The sequence below is a fragment of the Poecilia reticulata genome, chromosome 5, assembly GCF_904066995.2.
Source record: "Poecilia reticulata chromosome 5, P_reticulata-male-v2, whole genome shotgun sequence".
NCBI lineage: Eukaryota > Metazoa > Chordata > Actinopteri > Cyprinodontiformes > Poeciliidae > Poecilia > Poecilia reticulata.
In genome coordinates this window covers 16,944,483-16,964,374 of record NC_088834.1, presented here as the reverse complement: position 1 = coordinate 16,964,374, position 19,892 = coordinate 16,944,483, and the positions used below count along the sequence as shown (strand labels likewise).

The window sequence follows — 19,892 nt, the reverse complement described above, 5'->3', positions numbered from 1 at the left end:
ACTGGTTAAGTCTATCCATTATTAAAGTCTTGGAATGATTGAATAATTAAAGTTTCTATTTATTTCAGTCACTCCAGGAACATCTAATCTTTTGCTTGTAATCATTAAGTTTGTCACAATGAAGAAACAGCACAGACTTCTTTTGCATGAAAACCTTTGTATGATGTCAAACAGAACCTCTGATAATGGTTGCTGTTAAACACATCTCCTTTATCAAAAAATTAATAACCTTCCTAGATAATGGTAATTTCAGTCGACTATTTTTTATTGCTAAAACTTTAAACAGGAGTTTTCATAACACAATTTTTCCCTGTGTTTTTTCTGTGTTGGCTAAGGCCAGGAAACATTTCAGTCTTTAGGTTTCTTTCTGTAGCCCCATACTTTCGAATGATTTGTTCCCAGTTTCCTTCTATATGGGATTTCTCAGGTGCCTGTAAAGATTTTGTCATTTTTTTTCTTTTTCTACAGTGAAAAATATCAACATTTCAAATGTTAAAACGTGACGACGGCAACCCAAGTAAATAAAACTCAAAAACAAAGAGCTATCAAAACTAAACTGGCCTATGTGGAAAAAGTACACACAAAGGTACATGCAAATTTTGTCTCTAGATCTAATAATTGGCTGTGATTCCACAACTGCCTTCAGGTGTTTGAAATACCTGTCATTTTGCTACATAACCCAAGTGTGTCTGGACTAAAGCTCAGAATGTTGACCATTTTCCTGTAAGAAATAAGTATCTTTGAGAGATTATTTTATTATTATTATTATTATTATTATTATTATTATTATTTACTCAAGTTGATAAGATTTAATAATCTGAGCAGCGAGCGGAGCAAAAAAAAAATGGAAGAGTAGTAGGGCCACTGAAAAACAAAAATCTGAGAATAAAGGTCAGAGTTCTTAATTTAATCTCAGAATTTTGACTGTTTTCCAATATTAAAAATGACTCATTTTCAGTGGTTTATATTCTTTTCCGTAAGAAACGGAAGAAATCTGTATGCCGGAGACCGTTTAGCTCTTGTCGCCATGGTAACAGCACACTTAGCAAAGCAGCTAATGCTAGCCCCAAAAAAAGAAGTTTTTGAAGTTAGCTAACGTCTTTACGGGCAGCTGGATGCTACGTTTGTTATTCAAAAGCGTTTAGAGAAAGATGGAAAGATTCAGATATGACTCGGGAGCAAAAACTATCCATGAATCAGCGCAGGGTGTGGTTCTCAGAGCGGGTAAAGACCTCCCTGTTGTCGGCGACCTCAGGGTCCTGGACAACCTGCGGGCCCTGGAGGAGACCTGCCGGGTGTCCTCCTGCTTCTTCGGGAAAGTTCAGAAGGACATCCAGCCGCACATGAGGAGGATTGTCACCGTGTGGATGTTAAAGGCATGTCAAATTTTGTCTTAATTTTCATGAAATACATCCAGTATTTTTTTGTGTAATAATCACAAAAGCCACCGTTTTCTTAGGTGTGTGAGGAGCAGCTGTGTGAAGAGGAGGTGTTTCCGCAGGCGGTGCACTATATGGACTCTTACCTGAGCCGTTTTCCTATCGAGAGGTCCAAGCTGCAGCTTTTAGGGGTGGCTTGCATGTTCCTGGCCTCCAAAATGAGAGAAACTGTCCCCCTGACAGCTGACAAGCTTTCTATCTACACAGACAACTCTGTCTCAGTCTCAGATATTTTGGTAAATTTGTTATCTTTCTATTTTCTTCCTTTTATTTTAATTTTTTTTTACTTTGCTTCATATTTTGGAGAAAATGTGTATTTTCCAGGATCCACAAAAGGTGAAGAGTCAAAAATAAGTAACAGTAGTGCAAAAAAGGTTACATAAAAGCCATCCATCTTCTTGCACCCTTGTCCCTCAGTGGGGTTGGGAGGGTTGCTGGTGCCTATCTCCAGCTAGCGTACTGGGCAGGAGGCGGGGTGCACCCTGGACAGGTTGCCAGTCTGTCACAGGGCAACACAGAGACACACTGGACACACAACCATGCACACACACACACTCACACCTAGGGGCAATTTAGAGAAGCCAATTAACCTGACAGTCATGTTTTTGAACTGTGGGAGGAAACCAGAGTACCCGGAGAAAACCCACGCATGCACAGGGAGAACATGCAAACTCCATGCAGAAAGACCGGGGCTGGGAATCGAACCCAGAACCTTCTTGCTGCAAGGCAACAACTCTACCAACTGCGCCACTGTGCAGACCCCATTTAAATCCATGCTTCTAAAATATATTTATTCTTTTTAGCATAAAAACCTTTGCAAAAGTATTCACTTGGAATTGAACTTTATTTAACTAGGACCAGTTACTGAATAGTCACATTTTGAAGAAATTAACATGTTAATCTATCTCTTGAGCCAACTTGGTTCAGATTTATCTTTTTACTTGTCTCCAGAACTGATCTAATAAAAATAACAGCAGTCTTCCTGTAATATATTTCCATGAAGGCCAGATTTGGCAAGTGCAGTTCCTGTAAAAAAACATTCATCCTCTTGGACGTTTTATGCTTTTTGTTGCTTTTTCAAATAAATCGTAATCAACAAAATTAGACTTTTTGATAAAAATAAATAAATAAAATAATGTATCTATTGTATTATCTGGGTGGAATGTACAAAAATGTACATTGGTTAACATGTTATTTGAATTAAAGTGCCACCAATTTATTCAGATTCAGGTAACACTTTCAGCCTGGTAATGGTAGAAAAATACGCTAAAATGAACCTTTGTATCTAAAATGGCCTACAAAGAACTGGGGAGTCTGGAAAAGTTTGGGAATCTGACCTGGAAAACTTGCAGGAACCCTGTGCAGAAAACTACTTTGTATATAATAAAGAACATTCCCAAACATTAAGAATATTCTCGACATGAATCATTAGTTGTACTAACTTTATGTTAAAAATGAAGCTCACATTGATACAAGACATCAACAATGTTATAATTCTGAAATGTCAGAATAATTGTGAATCCATTTTAAACTATGCAAGAAATGTGCTTCTTTTTTTGCAGCCCTTGTTGATCATTTAAAGGTATTCATGCATACATGACTTCCTTGGTGTCAGCGTGGGGTGATGGGGGCCAATAACCTGTGGCCTCATGTATGTGAATGTCCTTGCAGTGGGATTATGATGGTAGGTTGATTTAGAGGAATGTGTATGTTGCAGCAGTGGGAGGTGGCGGTGGTTTCCAGGTTAAACTGGTGTCTGGCCTCTGTGGTCCCCTCTGACTTCCTGGAGTCCATTCTTCACGCTCTCCCTTTCGTCCAGGCCCCTCACCTCCAGCACATCCGCCGACATGTTCACTCCTACATCGCTGTGGCAACAATGGGTGAGTTGCATAACATTGTTACCTACACATGAGGTGGTTGGCTCCAGCAAAGAGGAACAAAAGCTGATTGATTAGCTTGGTTACACATTTCATCTGGTCATAAAAGGAGTCTGTTTTACATTTTGAGTGACTGCATAGCTGATAACTTTTATATAATCAAGCATTTTTTGCTCCTGTGAAATCAAACATCTTTACAAGCAGCGAACAGTTGCAGTGGCAACAGCCATTGCTGTGGTCACGATGTGTCAGCACTTTGTTTTGGAGGCAGGGAGCTGAGTTTGTGTAATCCTGCATTGTCCTACCGTGAAAGACCTGAGTCCGACTATTCAGCTGGCTCAGTTCCCACGATTCTCCGTGATGGTGCCAGAGGCAGCAGGTCACAAGGATGCCTTCAGTTGGTTCTCTTTCAGACAGACTATAACGTTACAGCACTTTCAGTAAAAATAATTCCCGGATCTCAACTTTTTGCGACATTCAAAAAGTTGTGACGTAAACACAGAATGGATTTGTCTCACGATTTGTCCTGCCTGCAGCAATTAGGATATTAGGTGGACAGGCTTTGGGGAAGGATTTCCTCTCTCTATTTGTCTTTCAGGGTGTGACTCAGTGTTACCCTGTAGCCTTCAGCAGCTCAGAAATCCTTACAATGATGAAATCTCTAGTAACTCACCCCCTTTTTGTGTCTCCAGATTGCAGGTTTTTGTCCTTCCTGCCCTCTACTCTTACATGTGCCTGCGTGAGCACTGCCATACAGAAGCTAAAGATGGTGGACAGCCACAGCTTAGAGTCAGTTATCACGTTTTTGGCCAGCCTGTTGGCTGCTGATCTGGTAAGGAGGATAATATTTAACCAGTATTTGCTGCAATCGCTTTGACTTTGCCCGGTCAACAGTATGTTTTGGAGCTTTTTTCTCCCCAAACTTCCTTATCAACCTCAAGAAAAAAAGCAAAAACAGCCCTGTTTTTGCTTCTTTTTTTCTTTTTTTTGCCACACTTAAATGTTTCAGCCACTCAAACAAAATTAAACATCAGACAATCTGAGTAAATCTGAAAAGCAGTGCTCAAATGATTTTTTTCCCCCATTTGCTTAGACAAAAAGCTTAAACCACCTTAAGTGAAAATTTTATTTCCTCCCCTGTTAAACCATTGTGATTAGCTACACTGTTTGGAAAGCTGAGCTCAACTAGACAGAGCTAGAGAATCAGCTGGTCCTAAGCATAAACAAACTTGGTAATTTGAAGAAAACACAACATGTCCACCTTTGCTCCTGAAGGCGTTTGAGTGGCTTAGTCAAAACCTGAACTTCAAGTACTTTGGTAAGACCTTAAGCAGGTCATTCATGCTATAAAACCCTACAACGTGACTTAATTACAACAACTCTCCAAAAACGATGTGAAAAACTCTTTGCCACTTATCCAAACACTTCTTGGTATTTCATGCGGCTGTAAATGCTGCCAGAGTTGTTCACCATTAGATTTAAGAAACCTAAACCAGGTTGGTTTGGATACCTGTTCTCCTTTCTGTTCTGAAACATTTAAGTGTAGTAAAGAGCAAAACATAAATAAATCTGCAAGGGTACAAATATATTTTTCTCAGCAGTGTTGTTGTGTGTAATGAATTGAATCAGGCCTCGCTTTGATTCAAACTACTGGAATAAATTAACTGTTTGATGATTTTCTTATTGACCTTGATCTACTTTTTTGCCAAGAATGCTTAAACAGAGCATTTCCATATGTTAAGCTCTCCCATCACCTTGAAACCAGCCGTTTGTGATTCTTGACCCCGAACAGGGTGCCGTCATCTGCTGCTGCGAGCTGTTAGGAAGCGTGCTGGAGCTCAGTCTGCCCTCCTGTTTCCAGGAGGGAGTTGGCAGGAGAGAAGCACACAGTTCAGAGATCAGCTGCACTCCTGCAGACATCCAGGATGTAATCCTGACACCGCTTACACCATCTCAGGAAATCAAGCTCAAAAATTCCTCCCTACCATGAACTGTTCAGATGATTTAAACTGCAGCCAGAAGACTAAATTTGGGAAGCAGCGAAATTATATCCACACCCCAATTTCTAAATGTTATTTTCCTCATTATGATGAAAACCTGTTGTCAAATTTATATTGTATTTAAAACAAAGATCTGTTCTAATAATTCTGATTGTGCTTGCAAATCGTCTGTGATACTAAGCTGCACTTCAACCTTGACAGCAATGTTTGCTTACTTTCTACCGTAGTGTTTGAGTTTCTTTGTACCTCATCTGCTGCTCTGATAAGTTGAAACTGATGTTGCTGCACTTTTCTAACAACTCCAACCTCAAATGAATCCAATTTAAAAAAATAACTAAACATTCATGTGGATCACAAACAGCATTAGTCAGCAAATTAGTTCTTTGTTGTTTTTTTATTGATTTCTTCATCCCAGGAATGTAGATAAAACAAACCAATGACAAGCTGGAAACTTTGGCAAACACAGACATCATAAAATGCAAGAGCAAAGCCTCCAAACCTTCACCTTCTCTGAGGAGAGGAAAAAGTCAAAATGCCCACATACACTTTACTCTGTTCACCAAAAGTGCCTTTGTAAACTTGCTCGTTTTCCCTATAGCTTCCAGCAGAAACATTATTTCTTGTGCACATACGCAGGTAATCCGTTCCTGATTACCTACAATAAAACTACCATATTAATTTAAAGACAAAAGATTTTTTGAACAGCAGCATACACATGCAGCTTTGACATTAAAGTTAAAGGTCATAAAAATTGCTCTACCACGCCTAACTTAAAACCAATAGGAATTAGGCAACTTGTGTGTATTGTATACATTTTTAACCAAACAATATCATCTTTCTTGCTTAAAAAAACCAAAACAAAAACAGTAGACGTTATTATCCAGAGCCAAACTGATATGCGAGAATATTTAGGCTTAAATAAAAATATCATCTGCATATATGGTTGTTCATTCCAAGTTTTACCCTGATACAAGTCAAGATATTCGAACAGCTCACACTCTGTGCCCAATCCTTACATAGATATGCAGAGACAAACAAGCACGTGTTTCTATTCCCGTGAGAGAAACAAAGCGTTGGTGCGCCTCGCCCTCTCTTAGAACCGGCCACATGCATGCAAATAGTCAGAAGCCACCTGTTTATGCATTAGTGCAAGCGAGGAGGCAAAAGCAGGTTTGACTGGTCACACCTGTTGAACCCCGTAATTATTTTTTTTCAAGTCATTATCCAAACAAGTAATTTCAGGGAAAACATGAAAAGAAACAAAACACTGAGATTACATTTCACTTACAGGCAAACATAATCTTGGCACTTCTTGTTTTACAAAACACACCAACATCTGAGTAGATTGACTCTTTGGTTTACAAAATATCAGTTTGCACACAATAAAAGCCATAACAGCAGATAAGTAATCCTAACATTTAACCTACACACTGGTCACAAAACTGAAATTTAAATGGGTCAAAACTGTGTTGACGCACACCAACGGAAATAAAAGACTTTGTAAATCAACAGCAACAAATGGTCATAAATGTGAAAAGTAGGCCAACGTGAAACACTGGTCATAAAGAGAGAATTAAAGGAGAAAGTTGTCCAGTCGACTGCTGTACTTGAAATATGTTTTCCAAACTATTGTTTTGGTTAAAATGTGAGACAAACGAAGAAGAACATTACAGCTCTGAAATGTTGAGCTTTAGCTCTCATGTCCCAAAAATCTTTGATGTTTAACTGATCCTTAGCTCTGCTTAGTTTAAATACAATTAAAATCAGTCTAATTTTCCAGATTAAATCCCAGTTATGAATCACCTAAAACATATTCAGATCTTTATACGCTTTTCCTCCCGTTTTGGTTTGGTGCAATTCTTCAAGTTTTCCAGAAGCCCCATTTTGGCCATCATGTCCTTAGTAGTTTGTTCTTTCCTAAAGCCGGATCCTTAGTTTGCTGCAGATCCCCGTATAGCCATGGCCTGTTTGTAAGTTTCTGTCACATTATCGCAGTCACTGATTGAGAAGGCGCTGTCGGACACTCCGGACCTGTAGCAGTCCCACGGTCTCAGCACTCCGTCCCTCAGAATCCCGTCCTCAGCTATGTCCAACAGATTGTCTGCAGAGACGCTGCCTCTCATGCTGGTTTTGGCTGGTTTGTCCGATTGTGTCAGGGGTCTCACGTGGTCCGGCAGGTCCAGCTGATCAAAGGACTCCGAGGACAGAATGCTGTCTTCGCTGATAGCTCCGCTTGGTCTGGACCTGGTGGCTCCTATTGGTAAAGAAGCTGCCAGCTGATCCAGAGAGCCAAACTCTTGAAGCCCACCAGAAGAGAACTTTCCATTTCGCTTGAGGATACCTTTTCTACAGGTTGGAGCTGAAGGACACTCTTTAGTTTGTGGCACCCAGCCAGAGTCACTGTGTTCAGGTGAAGAAGAATAATAACCAGACTCTTTCTCTGCGGGTTTCTTGAGGATGCCTTTACGTGGCAGCGCTGCAGGAGAAGTGACATGAGAAATGTTCTGGGAATTCACCACACCCACATTCGGGCTTTCATGTATTGCCTTCTGTTTTGCACTATTGCGCCTTTTTAGAATACCCTTACAGGGCCGGGAGTCTGTGATTGTTTCATTAACCGTCTGCGAGACGTTATTCTCTTTTTGAGACCTTCGTAGAGAGCGCTGCCGGACTACTTCACCTCCGCCAACCTGCGAGCGGAGCAGGCAGCGCATCTTGGAGCCGTTCTCCAGTAAAGGCCTGGATGTACGCCGCAGCCAGCTAGCAACAGTGGTCAGCCCAGTGGGATTTGATGAAGACACCAGTGAACTGGTTTGCTCTGTCAAACTGCTTTTCCTCTCGCAGAGCAGCGGCTGCTGGTAGCCCCAGTTCAGCCACCAATGTCCCGCAACCTCCTCAATTGTGGCTCTGCGCTCGGGATTCACCATGAGCATCCAACGAATGAGTCCACAAGCATCTGTGAGAGCAAAAGAAGGAAAACATTATAGATCTAGTGCTCAAGTTTGGCTTAGAAATAAGATTACACATCCAAATGAAGAGCATCAGATGTACCAGATGGTTTGCTTGGTTTCCGGTAGCTCCCTGTGCTAATCTGCTGCACCAGGATTTTGTGGTTGAGCCCATCAAATGGCATGGTGCCATGAACCAATGTGTACAACAGCACGCCAAGGGACCAGGTGTCAACCTCAGGCCCATGGTACGGCCGTCCATTGACGATCTCTGGGGACGCGTATAAAGGGCTGCCACAGAAGGTCTGAAGGTATTCATCTCTGTGGTAGAGGTTGGACAACCCAAAATCTGCAATCTGAAAAGGTAAGAAGTCAAAATATTACCTTCATGTCTCATGGTATAGTAGATTACCATTTCATCTTTCCATTACTACAGACACCATTTAGTGAAGATAATTATTTTTTATTTAAATAATAGCTCGTACAGCGAGTCTAAAGAATACACGCAACATTTAGTAAAGTGACAGGTTTTGTAAAGTAAAAGCATTATTAATCATTTTCCTCATTTAATGTGACATACATTCTGTACAATTCATTTGAAAAACAAATATTTGTGGAAAAGGTATACAAAAACAAGTAGGTAACCTGGTTGCATAAGTGTGTAAATCTGTCAGACTTTAATGGCATCTCATCTCCACGGCTCGCTTCAAGTGTCGTATTCAGTTTTCCGCTCTATATACTCTATTCCAAAACTTTAATTTCCTTCAGGTGAAGCATTTCATTGTTGATTGTGATGTTTACTCAGACTCACAGTGACTCAAGGTAGACTCACATCTACCTTGATGGAAACCTATGTTTTACTTTGGGTATGGTGCACAAACATTTTGTGAAAATGTGGCATATATATATATATAAGAAAAAAAAGGTTCTTTCTCCTGCAACTCTACTTGTAAAACAAAGAAATAGTACTGAAGACTGCAGCGCCTTCAGCCATCCTGGGCAGACAGATTCACACTAATTGTTGGGAGGAGTACATTCAAGAGCTGAATTTAAATCACACGGTCTATAAAACAAAGGGTTTATACACTTATGCAGCCAGTTGCTCCTCACTTTTTATTTTCAACATTTCCCCCCCTCACTGATTTGTTTGATTTTCAGTCGAATTAAAGACTACTTCTTGGTAATTTGGCAAATATGCAATTTTAATAGCCACTGTAAGTAAGAAAAAAAAGTAATAATGTAAAGAATTCATTTCAATGCATTTTATTGGTATAACATAATCTGAGAAAGAAAAATGCTGGTAAAAAATTTCCAACTTTCACGAGTTGTTGCGTGTCAATAAAACAGGGTGTCAGCGTAGCATGCATACCTTCACATTGCCGTTGCCATCTAGTAAAATATTCTCCAGTTTCAGGTCCCTGTGTACTATTCCATTCTAGGAGGAAATAAAAAGTTGTTAAAAAATGTGACATAACTGCAGCATAAAATTCAGCTTCATTCTCATTATTGTACATCAGTTAATATTAAAATGTCCACATTATGCAAAAGTGTTATTTCTTTCTTTTTCAAACTGAACATTTTCTTCAAGTATGTCAGCTATGTGTCTTTGTCCTTCGCTCTGCAGGGGGGAATACCTTTGACTCAAATTAGTTTCCCTTGGAGTAAAAAAAAAAAAAAACACATCACCAAGCTGCGTTTCACAATCAGTATGATAATGCATTCTAGAGTTTTGTTGTATTTGTTTATATCGAAGATGCATCTAGGTAAAAACTGATAGTTTGTGCTAACATTGTGGGTAATAAAACACGCGTTGATGACCTTTCACGTTATGCAAGCACGGAAGATTAAATATTTAACAAGAAATGAGTGCCCCATAAAAGTAAAATAAGACAGATGGCTGACGTCGTCTACGATAAGCAATTAGCAGTAAGTTTCATCCCAGCAAACATTTATGAAGGTAGTCCAAAGTGCAGACTGTTCACCCTGACATGTAGTAAGCCCTAAATGTCACTGTGCTGGACTGGACCATAGAAACAACCAACTCTTGTGTGTTTGTCAGGGAGGAGGTTCTGTTCATTCACACCCTCATTAAACTGTTAGACAGTGTGTGTGTGTGTGTGTGTGTGTGTGTGTGTGTGTGTGTGTGTGTGTTCTGGAAGAGCTGGCCTCTAGCCCCAGCGCTAGCTCTGCTCATTTCTGTCTCATTGTTCCCACAGCCTCCCTGTTCAGAGCTGCCTGGTGACGGTAAATAACGCCCCTTACGTAACATTTTTAGGTGGAAAATGTATAACCCGTTTCTATGGTGTTTGAATTATGATTTTATGAGTGAAACATTCTTACCTGATGGCAGTAGTGCACAGCAGATACGATTTGCCTGAAAAAGTGCCTGGCTTCGTGTTCGGAGAGGTTTTTCTTGTCGCAGATGTAGTCGTACAGATCCCCCTGGCTGGCATACTCCATCACTATCACAATTTTGTCCTTGTTCTCGAAAACTACGAAAGCAGAAGAGCATCCCTTGCTTAAACATTTCCAACACTAGGATGCTGTGTTACAGGTTTCTATAACAAGGATGAAGAAGCACTGATAATGACCGTCTCATTAGAGTCGATTGGTGACAGAGGACAAAAGAGTCAACACATTATCTCAGAGCTGCTGCGGTACTGAGCACTTATATAACCACATCAAGTCTTCAACACAAAGACCTTCGTGACTAAACTCTCAATTCCCGTCTCTCACAGCAAGATGTCTTTTTTTTTTCCTGTTTTTCTTACAGCTGGCGGTTTGAAAATGTTGAACACTACCTGGTAAATCTAAGCTCTCAGGAGCATTAAATTCGTACCTTCGTAAATGGTTATGATGTGGGGGTGACACAGCGAGGACATGATCTCAATTTCTCGCCGAATATGAACCAGGTCTTGCTCATCCTTGATCTTCTCCTTTCTGATCGATTTTACAGCCACCTAAAAGAAAAAAATGGGACAAAATGCTTGAATTAATGTGTTTTATTATATCTTTTTTTATTACAGAGCATAGAAGATTTTATGTTTGCAGTCATACTGTTTCCTTTTAATGAGAGGCTGAGGAAAGTAAGATTTATTAAACATTGCCGCTCCCCTACCTGTTGCTAACCACTAGCTAGCAGAAAGAAAGCTACTGCAACCCATTTTTTGGTTAAGAAATAAACAAACACCCACAGTGGAGTAAATTACTGCATTATTTCAGAGATACAGAGAAACCTTTGTTTATTCGAGGTTGTCACACAGTGGAAATGTCTTACCCACCACGACTAATAATATCAAGCCATTAAAAAACAAAACATCAACCATTGTAGTCACAAGTGACTCCAAAGTGAGTTCATGTAAATTATTTTTCTATGAAAATGGCTTCGGGCAAGATGTTCACTTGAATTTCACCAGCATCATTTACAATTTCATATGAAAAGGAAATGCTGACTTTTAAAAAAAATCTTTGCATTAAAAGCAAAAAAAGTAGCTTTTCTAAGACTAAACATTAAAATCAGTATTCAGCCCTGGTCCTGATCATTGTGCTCCATCATTTCATACCTTTGGTTAGTTTAAGTCGTTTTATGCCAGATTTTTCAGATGTAAAACATTGTTGTTGTTGAATTAAAACACATTTACATTTAGATTTTAGGTAACATTTGTTTGTATAAAGTTATGAAAATACTTGACTATGACAAAACATTTGTATGCCATCCTTTAAGGAACTGCATACAGTATATGAAATGATTTGTTTTTAGGTAGGAAAAGAAAGGTACAAAAGTAGTAATGCTTTTTGTCCGTCATTTCAAAACAATGAAATTCTTGACCACCAGCTGAGGGAAGTGGACCAAAAACTTCTGCACAGCTTTTTCTAAATAGGCCAAATGAACACGAGACTAAATATTTAGGAATGCAAGAAGGAAAATAAATATTTTCCACCATTTTTTTCTTTTGAGCCCTTAGAAGAACGTCTGAATGGGAGCTATGGAGTCTGTTTTTTTTTTTTTAAGGCTGCATTCATGTTTGTATGTCACGGTTGTCTATTTGCAGCCCAGATGCCTGGGATTCCTCTGTGTGCGTCATCAGTCTGCCCAAAGCTCAGGGTGTCATGAGGCGGCAGATGGCCCAGCCGGTGGGGTGTCCTCCTTTTTCTCTGCTTATCTCTAAACCCTCAAGGCTGGAGACTCGGGAGAATGAGTAAAGCAGCGACTTGCTAAATCACTTTCGACACGCAGCAGTCTCTTGTCGTGAGTCAGACTGTCTGGAGTAGCTCTTTCTCTAGGGTCAGCACAACATTCCCACCACGACACTGACTCCTTTTCCCGATTCTGGCCGTTTCCTGCGTTTGTTAGCATAGCTTTCACAGGGTGTGAAATCCTACTCGTGACGACCTCACACCCCTGTGGGGGTTTTCAGACTCTGTGCCGTCTTTGTTGGAGGCCAATCTGCTTCACACAATACACAACTAGTGGTGAAAATGTACAAATTTCACACTGCCTCTCTGTACAAACACAGTAACGGTAAAATCAACTAGCTAGCTGTGATTTAAAAAAAAGAAAAAAAAAAGGTTGGTTTGTAGAGATAAACCTGCTGGATTGAAAAATAAGGTATGAAAAAACTGTTAATAACCTTGTAAAAAGGGGAGGAGATAGAATATTTATTATCTAATTTAAGTTTATTGGTTCTAAGCCATAATATAACTGACTAACAACAAATGGTAAATATGCATACTCTCAAATTTAATATCACAGCATGTTTGATAAAAATTATTATCACAAACTCCAAAGAGTACAGTTATAGCCTTAGCAGGTAACTTTATTTGAAGGGGTGTGCATAAGACTGGCATGACACTGTCATAAACATGACATAACATCTGTCATGAACATAAAGAAATCTTTATGAATGTTTATGACTGTTGTCATAAAGTGTCATTCGGTACATAATGACACTTTTAATGCAAAGTTGCTCTAAAGGTTGCATTGAAAGTCCATTAAAAATGCCAACTTTGCATTGTCACTATTTACAAAATCATGCAAAGTTGGCACTTTTAATGGACTTTCAATGCAACTTTGCATTAAAAGCGTCATTATTTACCGAATGACACTTCATGACAACAGTCAAACATTCATAAAGACTTCTTTATGTTCATGACAGATGTTATGCCATGTTTATGACAGTGTCATGTCAGTCTTATGCACACCCCTTCAAATAAAATGTTACCCATTAGGATTAGTAAGAAAATACTGTTTGTTATACTAATTGAGTCACAAGCTAACAAAAAGCTATCAAATTGATATAAATATATGCAATTACATCAACCTGTAACTGTTTTATTAGCTGAACAGCACAACATAGTAAAGCTTAAGATTTTTCTTTTAAATCGAAACCAGCCATTTTCCTTCCAAAAGCAATAATGCTGCAAGAATTAGCCAACATGTTTTGTGATCTGGAATTTAGGGTTTCTGCTCTAAATCAAAAAGAGCAGAAAAACAGACAAATTAAAATAGATGATAGCGTTTTAACATGATATTCCCTACAAAGAGACACAAAAATCAAACCTTTAATCCATGACTACAAAACAGCCAACACTAGCTAGCTAGTAGCTGCTAGCTAGCTGTGCCATCTGATCCAGAAAGAGGTTAAAAAAAAAGATTGGATTATTATTAAACTACACTGATTGAATATTTATGTGATTAAAACAAAATGATCTTGTAAACAGAGAGCAGATTTAAGTTTTTGGTGTTTTTAACTGCTGACTAGTTTTTTAAACAATCAAAAAAAGCTCATGTACTGCGCTAACCTGAAGCTAATTAGGAAACAAGAGAATAATGGGTTTGTAGGACAATAATCTTAGATGTCAGAGCTTTCCAACTTATTTGTGATGTTAATTAAATATTTCTATTTTAATTGATTGATGCAGAAAAGATTAAGTAAACTAGCTTATATATTATCTTCACTATGTATTTATATTGCTGGTCAAAAAAACACAATAAAATTGAAGATTTTCAATTCTTACTTTATCTGCAACTGAAAATATTGGCCTTGTGATCACCTCCCTAAAATTTTGCACATGTATGTTATAGTCAGAAATATTTAAAAAGTATTTTTATTCACATTTAACTAAGGTCTGAGGGAAATGTGATGACATTTTTACAGAACAGAAACACTTTCACTATTTAGCAAACCAGCAAGTTACTTTAAAACTTCAGCTCAGGTCATTAATTTTTACTTGGACACTTTCTTATCTTCTCCTTGTCATAATAAAAACCAGTGTTTATGCGAATACAACTTCCACTGTAGAATAAAAATTCATCCCAGTCTTTTATAATCTCTGACCTTAAGTCTAGACCAGATAAAATCATTTCACCTGCTTTAAGCAAATCTTTGTCATGAAATGTTGACGTAGGTAAAAGTATTTGTGGAACAACACAGTAGTTTCTACTGAGTACGTCATAAATTAACTTTAAAAGCAGTTTAGTAAAGCTCTGCTTTAAAATTAAACCAAACTTATTCAGAATTAGTGAATATTATAATCCAATGTAGGGGCCAAACCTACAGTTTTCCTGGTATGTGATTAGCAGCACTTCACATCTACTGACCCCCAACCTAAACAGGATCATGTCATAAAATATGTGAGCTTAGACAACAGGGGCAGCGGCAGTGATAAGAGAGACAGAGCCGTCCATTGTCCGGGTCAAACCAGTTATCATTACCGAGCATTTATTATCGGAAAATAATGCCTTGTTCCTTTACGTTTCGTATCGTTACTTCACTTGTCTTCTCTCTAGACTGATTTAGACCCGAGGCATATTGTGTCAGGAAACTTGTCAACAGGAATGAATCTCAGACACAGACTCATTTCTCAAGATCTGCTCGGCGATAAGTCAGGTCAGACGGTGAGAAAGAAGAGAGGGCGTGTAGACAAGACTGAACTTGAATCACTGCATGTTTGCTTCAAGAATCTCAGGGAATTTCCTGAGATGAAACGGCTTTCGCTCATGCTACACGCCATGTGTAAAAGGCGAAAAGATCCGATAAGAAAAACATGAACGTTGAGCCCAGCCTGTTATTTTTAGCAGTGACCTGAATGAAATCAGATAATTGAAACTAAACCATTAAAATATTCCTGCTTTCACTTGTGACGTCCTGTTTGCTGCAACTTGTTGAATTTTATGAAAACAAAAACAGGCACTGAATCATGCATTTGTTGAACCAGACTTGAGTAAAAATACCCCCCCCCCCCCCCCCCCCCCAAAAAAAAAAATATATATATAGCATTAGCTAAATTAGTTAGGAGTGAAAATGACTAACACAGAAAAGCATAAATTGTACAAATAATGAGTCATTAGTTATGTTATTAAACACATAATATAAACATAAGCTAAATGTGCCTTTAAAGTAAATGTGATTATCATCCATAATGTTCAAATTATTAGCTTATATTTACCCCTTTAAAACAGCATGTCAAATTTATTTTTCTTGTAGATAAAGTGAAAGTGTAGAAGCCATCTTTCATTCAGCTAAACAGCAGTGTGCAGCAGAATGAGGGGGAAGGCCGGTACTTTGTTCCTAAACCATGGTGCCTATTCCACTTTCTATAGCATTTAATTAAAATTATTTTACACTGTAAACACCAACACCATTTATTTTTTTTCTCAGTTTAGCCATAACTGTTTTTACTAATGGGAAACAAAAACCAAATGTTTATTTCACTTCTTGTTTAAAAACATAAAATGTTAAACTGAAACATTCATATTTTTTATCTAAAAGTAGAAATAGTCAAACCATATTAGGGAATATAATTTACATTTTCCATTTTTAGCTTTTTTTTCCCTCCTTCCCTTTTCTTTTAAATGCTTCTCATTTCCTTGTATCAAAGTGAATCGGTATTCACCTGAACATCCCCCTCTTCCTGAATCAGGAAGTTTGAAAGAAAGTTTCTAAACTTTCCTGTCAAAGACTCCTTCAGGGGAAAACCTGCTTTTGTCAGCCCAACACAATGCCTTTGTGCCATGACTCATGTGTGCGTGTCAAGTCAAAGTGATGATGTTCAACTAGTTGCAAAGGTGAGAAGAGTTGCATTACTTCCACATATTTGTATTCAACTAGAAGTAAAAAGTAACCATACAAGAGAGTAAAAAGTATTTGATTAAAATGGCTACTCAGTATACAGGGCATCTGATTCTAATTTTTAAAATGATGTCATGAGACAGATAAAAATATAAAGTTATGTGACAATTCTGGTGTTTTAAAGGCAAATACTATATCATTACAAAATAAATTTAAGGAAATACTTTCCCTATTTTTTTAGTATAAAAGTTATGAAATATCGGTAAGGTGTAAGAACAAGATAAAGTACTTCCACTTGCAATATATGCCGTTTCTGTTCACTTGACCTCCAAATATAGCACTGAAACAATGAAGCGTACAAACAATAAGTCTTACTTTGTCATAAACTGCAGGTTAGTGTCTGTGCTTGGTGCATTTTTGATTAAAATATTTTTGTCCTACATTCAGGGTTAGTAAGAGTATTATTCAGACATTTTATATTCAAGAGTAGCTTTACTACATTACACTATTCAAGCAAAAATAAAAAAAGGACAATGCGCTAAAACTACACCGTCCTAATCAAGACACAATGTGTAGATAAGGCTCGATTACATCAAGGTTTGATTACATCAAGCCTTGATGTATATGAACCCAGGGTCTTGGCTGTTGTGTACATTTTCTCCAAAAAGTTACACGTAGCTGTAAGTAGTTGCTCCCCACCTCTGACTAGCTGCTGTTGTGAAAGGTCTCAGTTTGTGCAATGTATTTGCACAGCTGCCAAACTCGGCTCCTGATTGGTTATTTAAACAACTGGTTTGGATTCAATGCATGTTTCGCAATTCTATTTATTTTTTTAATAAAGAAATACATAAAAACACGCATTCTGCATTTCACGGAGAAACATCCCAATTTCCCTACAGTGAAACATGAACTCTCGTCCGTTTTCCCCTCTTACTTAAATTTTAAAACACACACTACCTGCTGGCAGGCTTCATAAGAACAACCCCTCTACCTGTAAACAACAGGTGGTGAGCAGGCAGGTTGCAAACTTGGTGTGTGGCCATGCATTATTAACAAAAACAGAGAAGATAATCTGCTGTGTCTCACCAGTCTGCCAGATCTTTCCTTGGCTTTCTTCACCTTTCCGTAGGTCCCTTTGCCCAGGGTCTCCAGGAACTCGTACCTGTGCTTCAGGTTGTGTTTGTGATGGTGTCTTTTCACGGCTTGCCTCTTCGCGGGCAGCTGGGACGGAGTTTTCCCAAAATGAGTGTCGTCATCCGGTGGGAAGCGGGCAGCGTGTGGGCCATCCATGCTGACACACGCCGTGGTGGTGGTGGTGGTGGGTCTTTGTTACCTACTTTCAGAGTCAGGTGTTGGTGCTCTAAAACGCATCCCAGGGACTCCGGAGCCGACGTGGTTCTCCCTGGTCTGGTTTGAAATGAACTCTTAAGAGGTCTCCCGTGGAGAGCTCTGAGCAAACGCCGAGGAAAGACAAACATGAAGCGCAGAGATATGCAGGTACACATGTAAGAGGGGGAGAGAGGGAGCACCGCCCGCACAGCACTACGTCAAGCGGGGGAGGAGGCGTTTCAGGTGACGGATCAGATGTCCGTGAAAGTAGAGTGCCCTCAGTTTTTCTTTCTCTTTTATCAGTTTCATTGATTGTGTTTCTATTTCCTCATATTATGCTTTATTTAGCATTTCTTGATTTGCTTTCGCCTACTTTGGTTGCTTTCAAGTTGTTGCTCTCCCAGTCGGGATGCACAGGTCGATAGAACAAACGCCATTAATAAATTGAGAAGTCAGTAGCGCATCAGAGCGCGAATATAGCATTTAAATGAATAAAAAAAAAAGAGAGTTTTATCTTATTATGCTGTTAAAGTGTATCATGTTTTCTAGGATATAAATTTGTTTAGCACATTTACCTCGAAAGATCCTAAATTAATGTGATAATATCTTCAACATTGTTTGGAGGATACGCGTTGTTTCTTTCTGGAGAATAGAATAGAATAGAATAGAATAGAATAGAATAGAATAGAAATTAAGGGAAATTCAGCTAAACCAAAGTGCAACGTAGTTTAATTTAAAAGTGCAAAATAACAGTCTAAACATCAGAAATAACAGACTACAGTAAAAAAAAAATTACTAAGAAAAAAAACACTGCAGTCATTACCAATAGCATCCTTAGATTGAAAGAAAATTGCAACTGAGTAGGGTAGGATAGTTCAATATGTGGATGTATAACAGCAGACTATAAACGAGATATACAAAAATACGAGCAAAAATGCAAAAAGTTGGTCAGTGTTGGTCATAGACAGATCTGTCTCTTATTTTTGTAACTATCTGAACAATACAAAGGAGCACAGTGAGATTTTTCCTTAAATCAGTTTTTTTAATAAATAGTTATTTACAGTTCCATTCTATCGTACAGCTTATACACATAGTTTTCACTCCTTTTTTTAGCTGCACTATGGTTAGCGCGCATTATACTTGTATTCACTTTTGTTCAGAGGCTTTAGATAATTAAAGAAAATAAGGAACAAGTTTTGATGATGCCATGTCATTGCAGCTGGGGGCCACAAGAGGTCAGCATCGCGTCACCTGTTTTCATGAAGTAGGTTAAGCGTTTTGGACCACTTCAATGAAATCAAAAAGATGGAGCACATGACTACTGTGTGTACACTTTATTGCACTTATATATGTTTGTTAAGTGTGTAAAGTGTATATATTTATCTGTGAGATGTGTGTGCTCTTGGGAACAGCTAATGGACGTGTCAGTGAGGATGTTCTGATCAGCAGTCGTCAGATTTAATTTTTGAAAAGTAGCCGCTCATCCACACATTGTGTCTTGATTAACCCCCCGTGGACAGTCCGTTTGTTTTGCATCTTGTTGGCAGAGCGATGTGCCAGACATTTATTCACTCGTGCATGCAAAGGAACATTGTGCACAAGATGAACAATGGATATGAACACATTCTGGTGCCAAGTCTTGCAGTTGTGACCAAAATTTAGAGAAAAACAAACACATGACCTAGAAAAAACATCACATCATCAGCACTTCCAAAAAAAAACAAGAAGGATAGTAAGGTAGAGTTACAAAATATTAATTATTATCAGTTTGACTGTAAATGTGACTCTTTCATAAAAAAAAAAGAAGTAAGATTTAGAGTGAATAAATTTTATAGTTTACAGTAACATTTTTTTTTTTTTTGCAGCTTTTGTTGACCTGAAGAAATTAACTCTGATTAATAAAGGAAGTCCATGATTCGCAATCCTGGCTAGATATTTGCTACTCTTTTTGGGAAACTTAGCAAAGTTTATTCAAAATAGTTGCTTTTTTGGGGCCCATACCTCAACATATAAGCAAAAGAACAACTTTACGAGATTCCGGTCTACCTTGAACTGGGAACTTGTAACACCAGCTTCCCCAGTGGAAATCAACTGGGCAGCGACCAAGATAGAAGCACCTGCTCCAAAACTGACACCTTCACGGAAAATTTTAGCAGAAACTAAGATCACATCAAATGGGGAAAAGTTTTATGCTCAAACAAGACAGAGATTTATATTGGCCAGTCAG

The 19,892-nt window shown here is 38.5% G+C and overlaps 2 protein-coding genes across 2 annotated transcripts; one reads left to right on the top strand and one right to left on the bottom strand.

The window, feature by feature from the left end:
- The first annotated feature begins 875 nt into the window (after positions 1-875).
- ccnd3 (cyclin D3) lies at positions 876-5,535 on the top strand. The gene is made up of 5 exons (XM_008409797.3): positions 876-1,376; positions 1,460-1,675; positions 3,157-3,319; positions 4,009-4,148; positions 5,109-5,535. The coding sequence occupies exons 1-5, from the start codon at positions 1,152-1,154 to the stop codon at positions 5,304-5,306; spliced, it is 942 nt and encodes a 313-aa protein (XP_008408019.2). The 5' UTR covers positions 876-1,151; the 3' UTR covers positions 5,307-5,535.
- Positions 5,536-5,691: 156 nt separating this feature from the next.
- On the bottom strand, positions 5,692-17,924 carry nuak2 (NUAK family, SNF1-like kinase, 2). The gene is made up of 6 exons (XM_008409795.3): positions 17,423-17,924; positions 11,104-11,224; positions 10,605-10,756; positions 9,634-9,699; positions 8,368-8,620; positions 5,692-8,272 (listed from the first exon to the last, which is right to left on the bottom strand). The coding sequence occupies exons 1-6, from the start codon at positions 17,624-17,626 to the stop codon at positions 7,248-7,250; spliced, it is 1,821 nt and encodes a 606-aa protein (XP_008408017.1). The 5' UTR covers positions 17,627-17,924; the 3' UTR covers positions 5,692-7,247.
- Between the last annotated feature and the right edge of the window lie 1,968 nt (positions 17,925-19,892).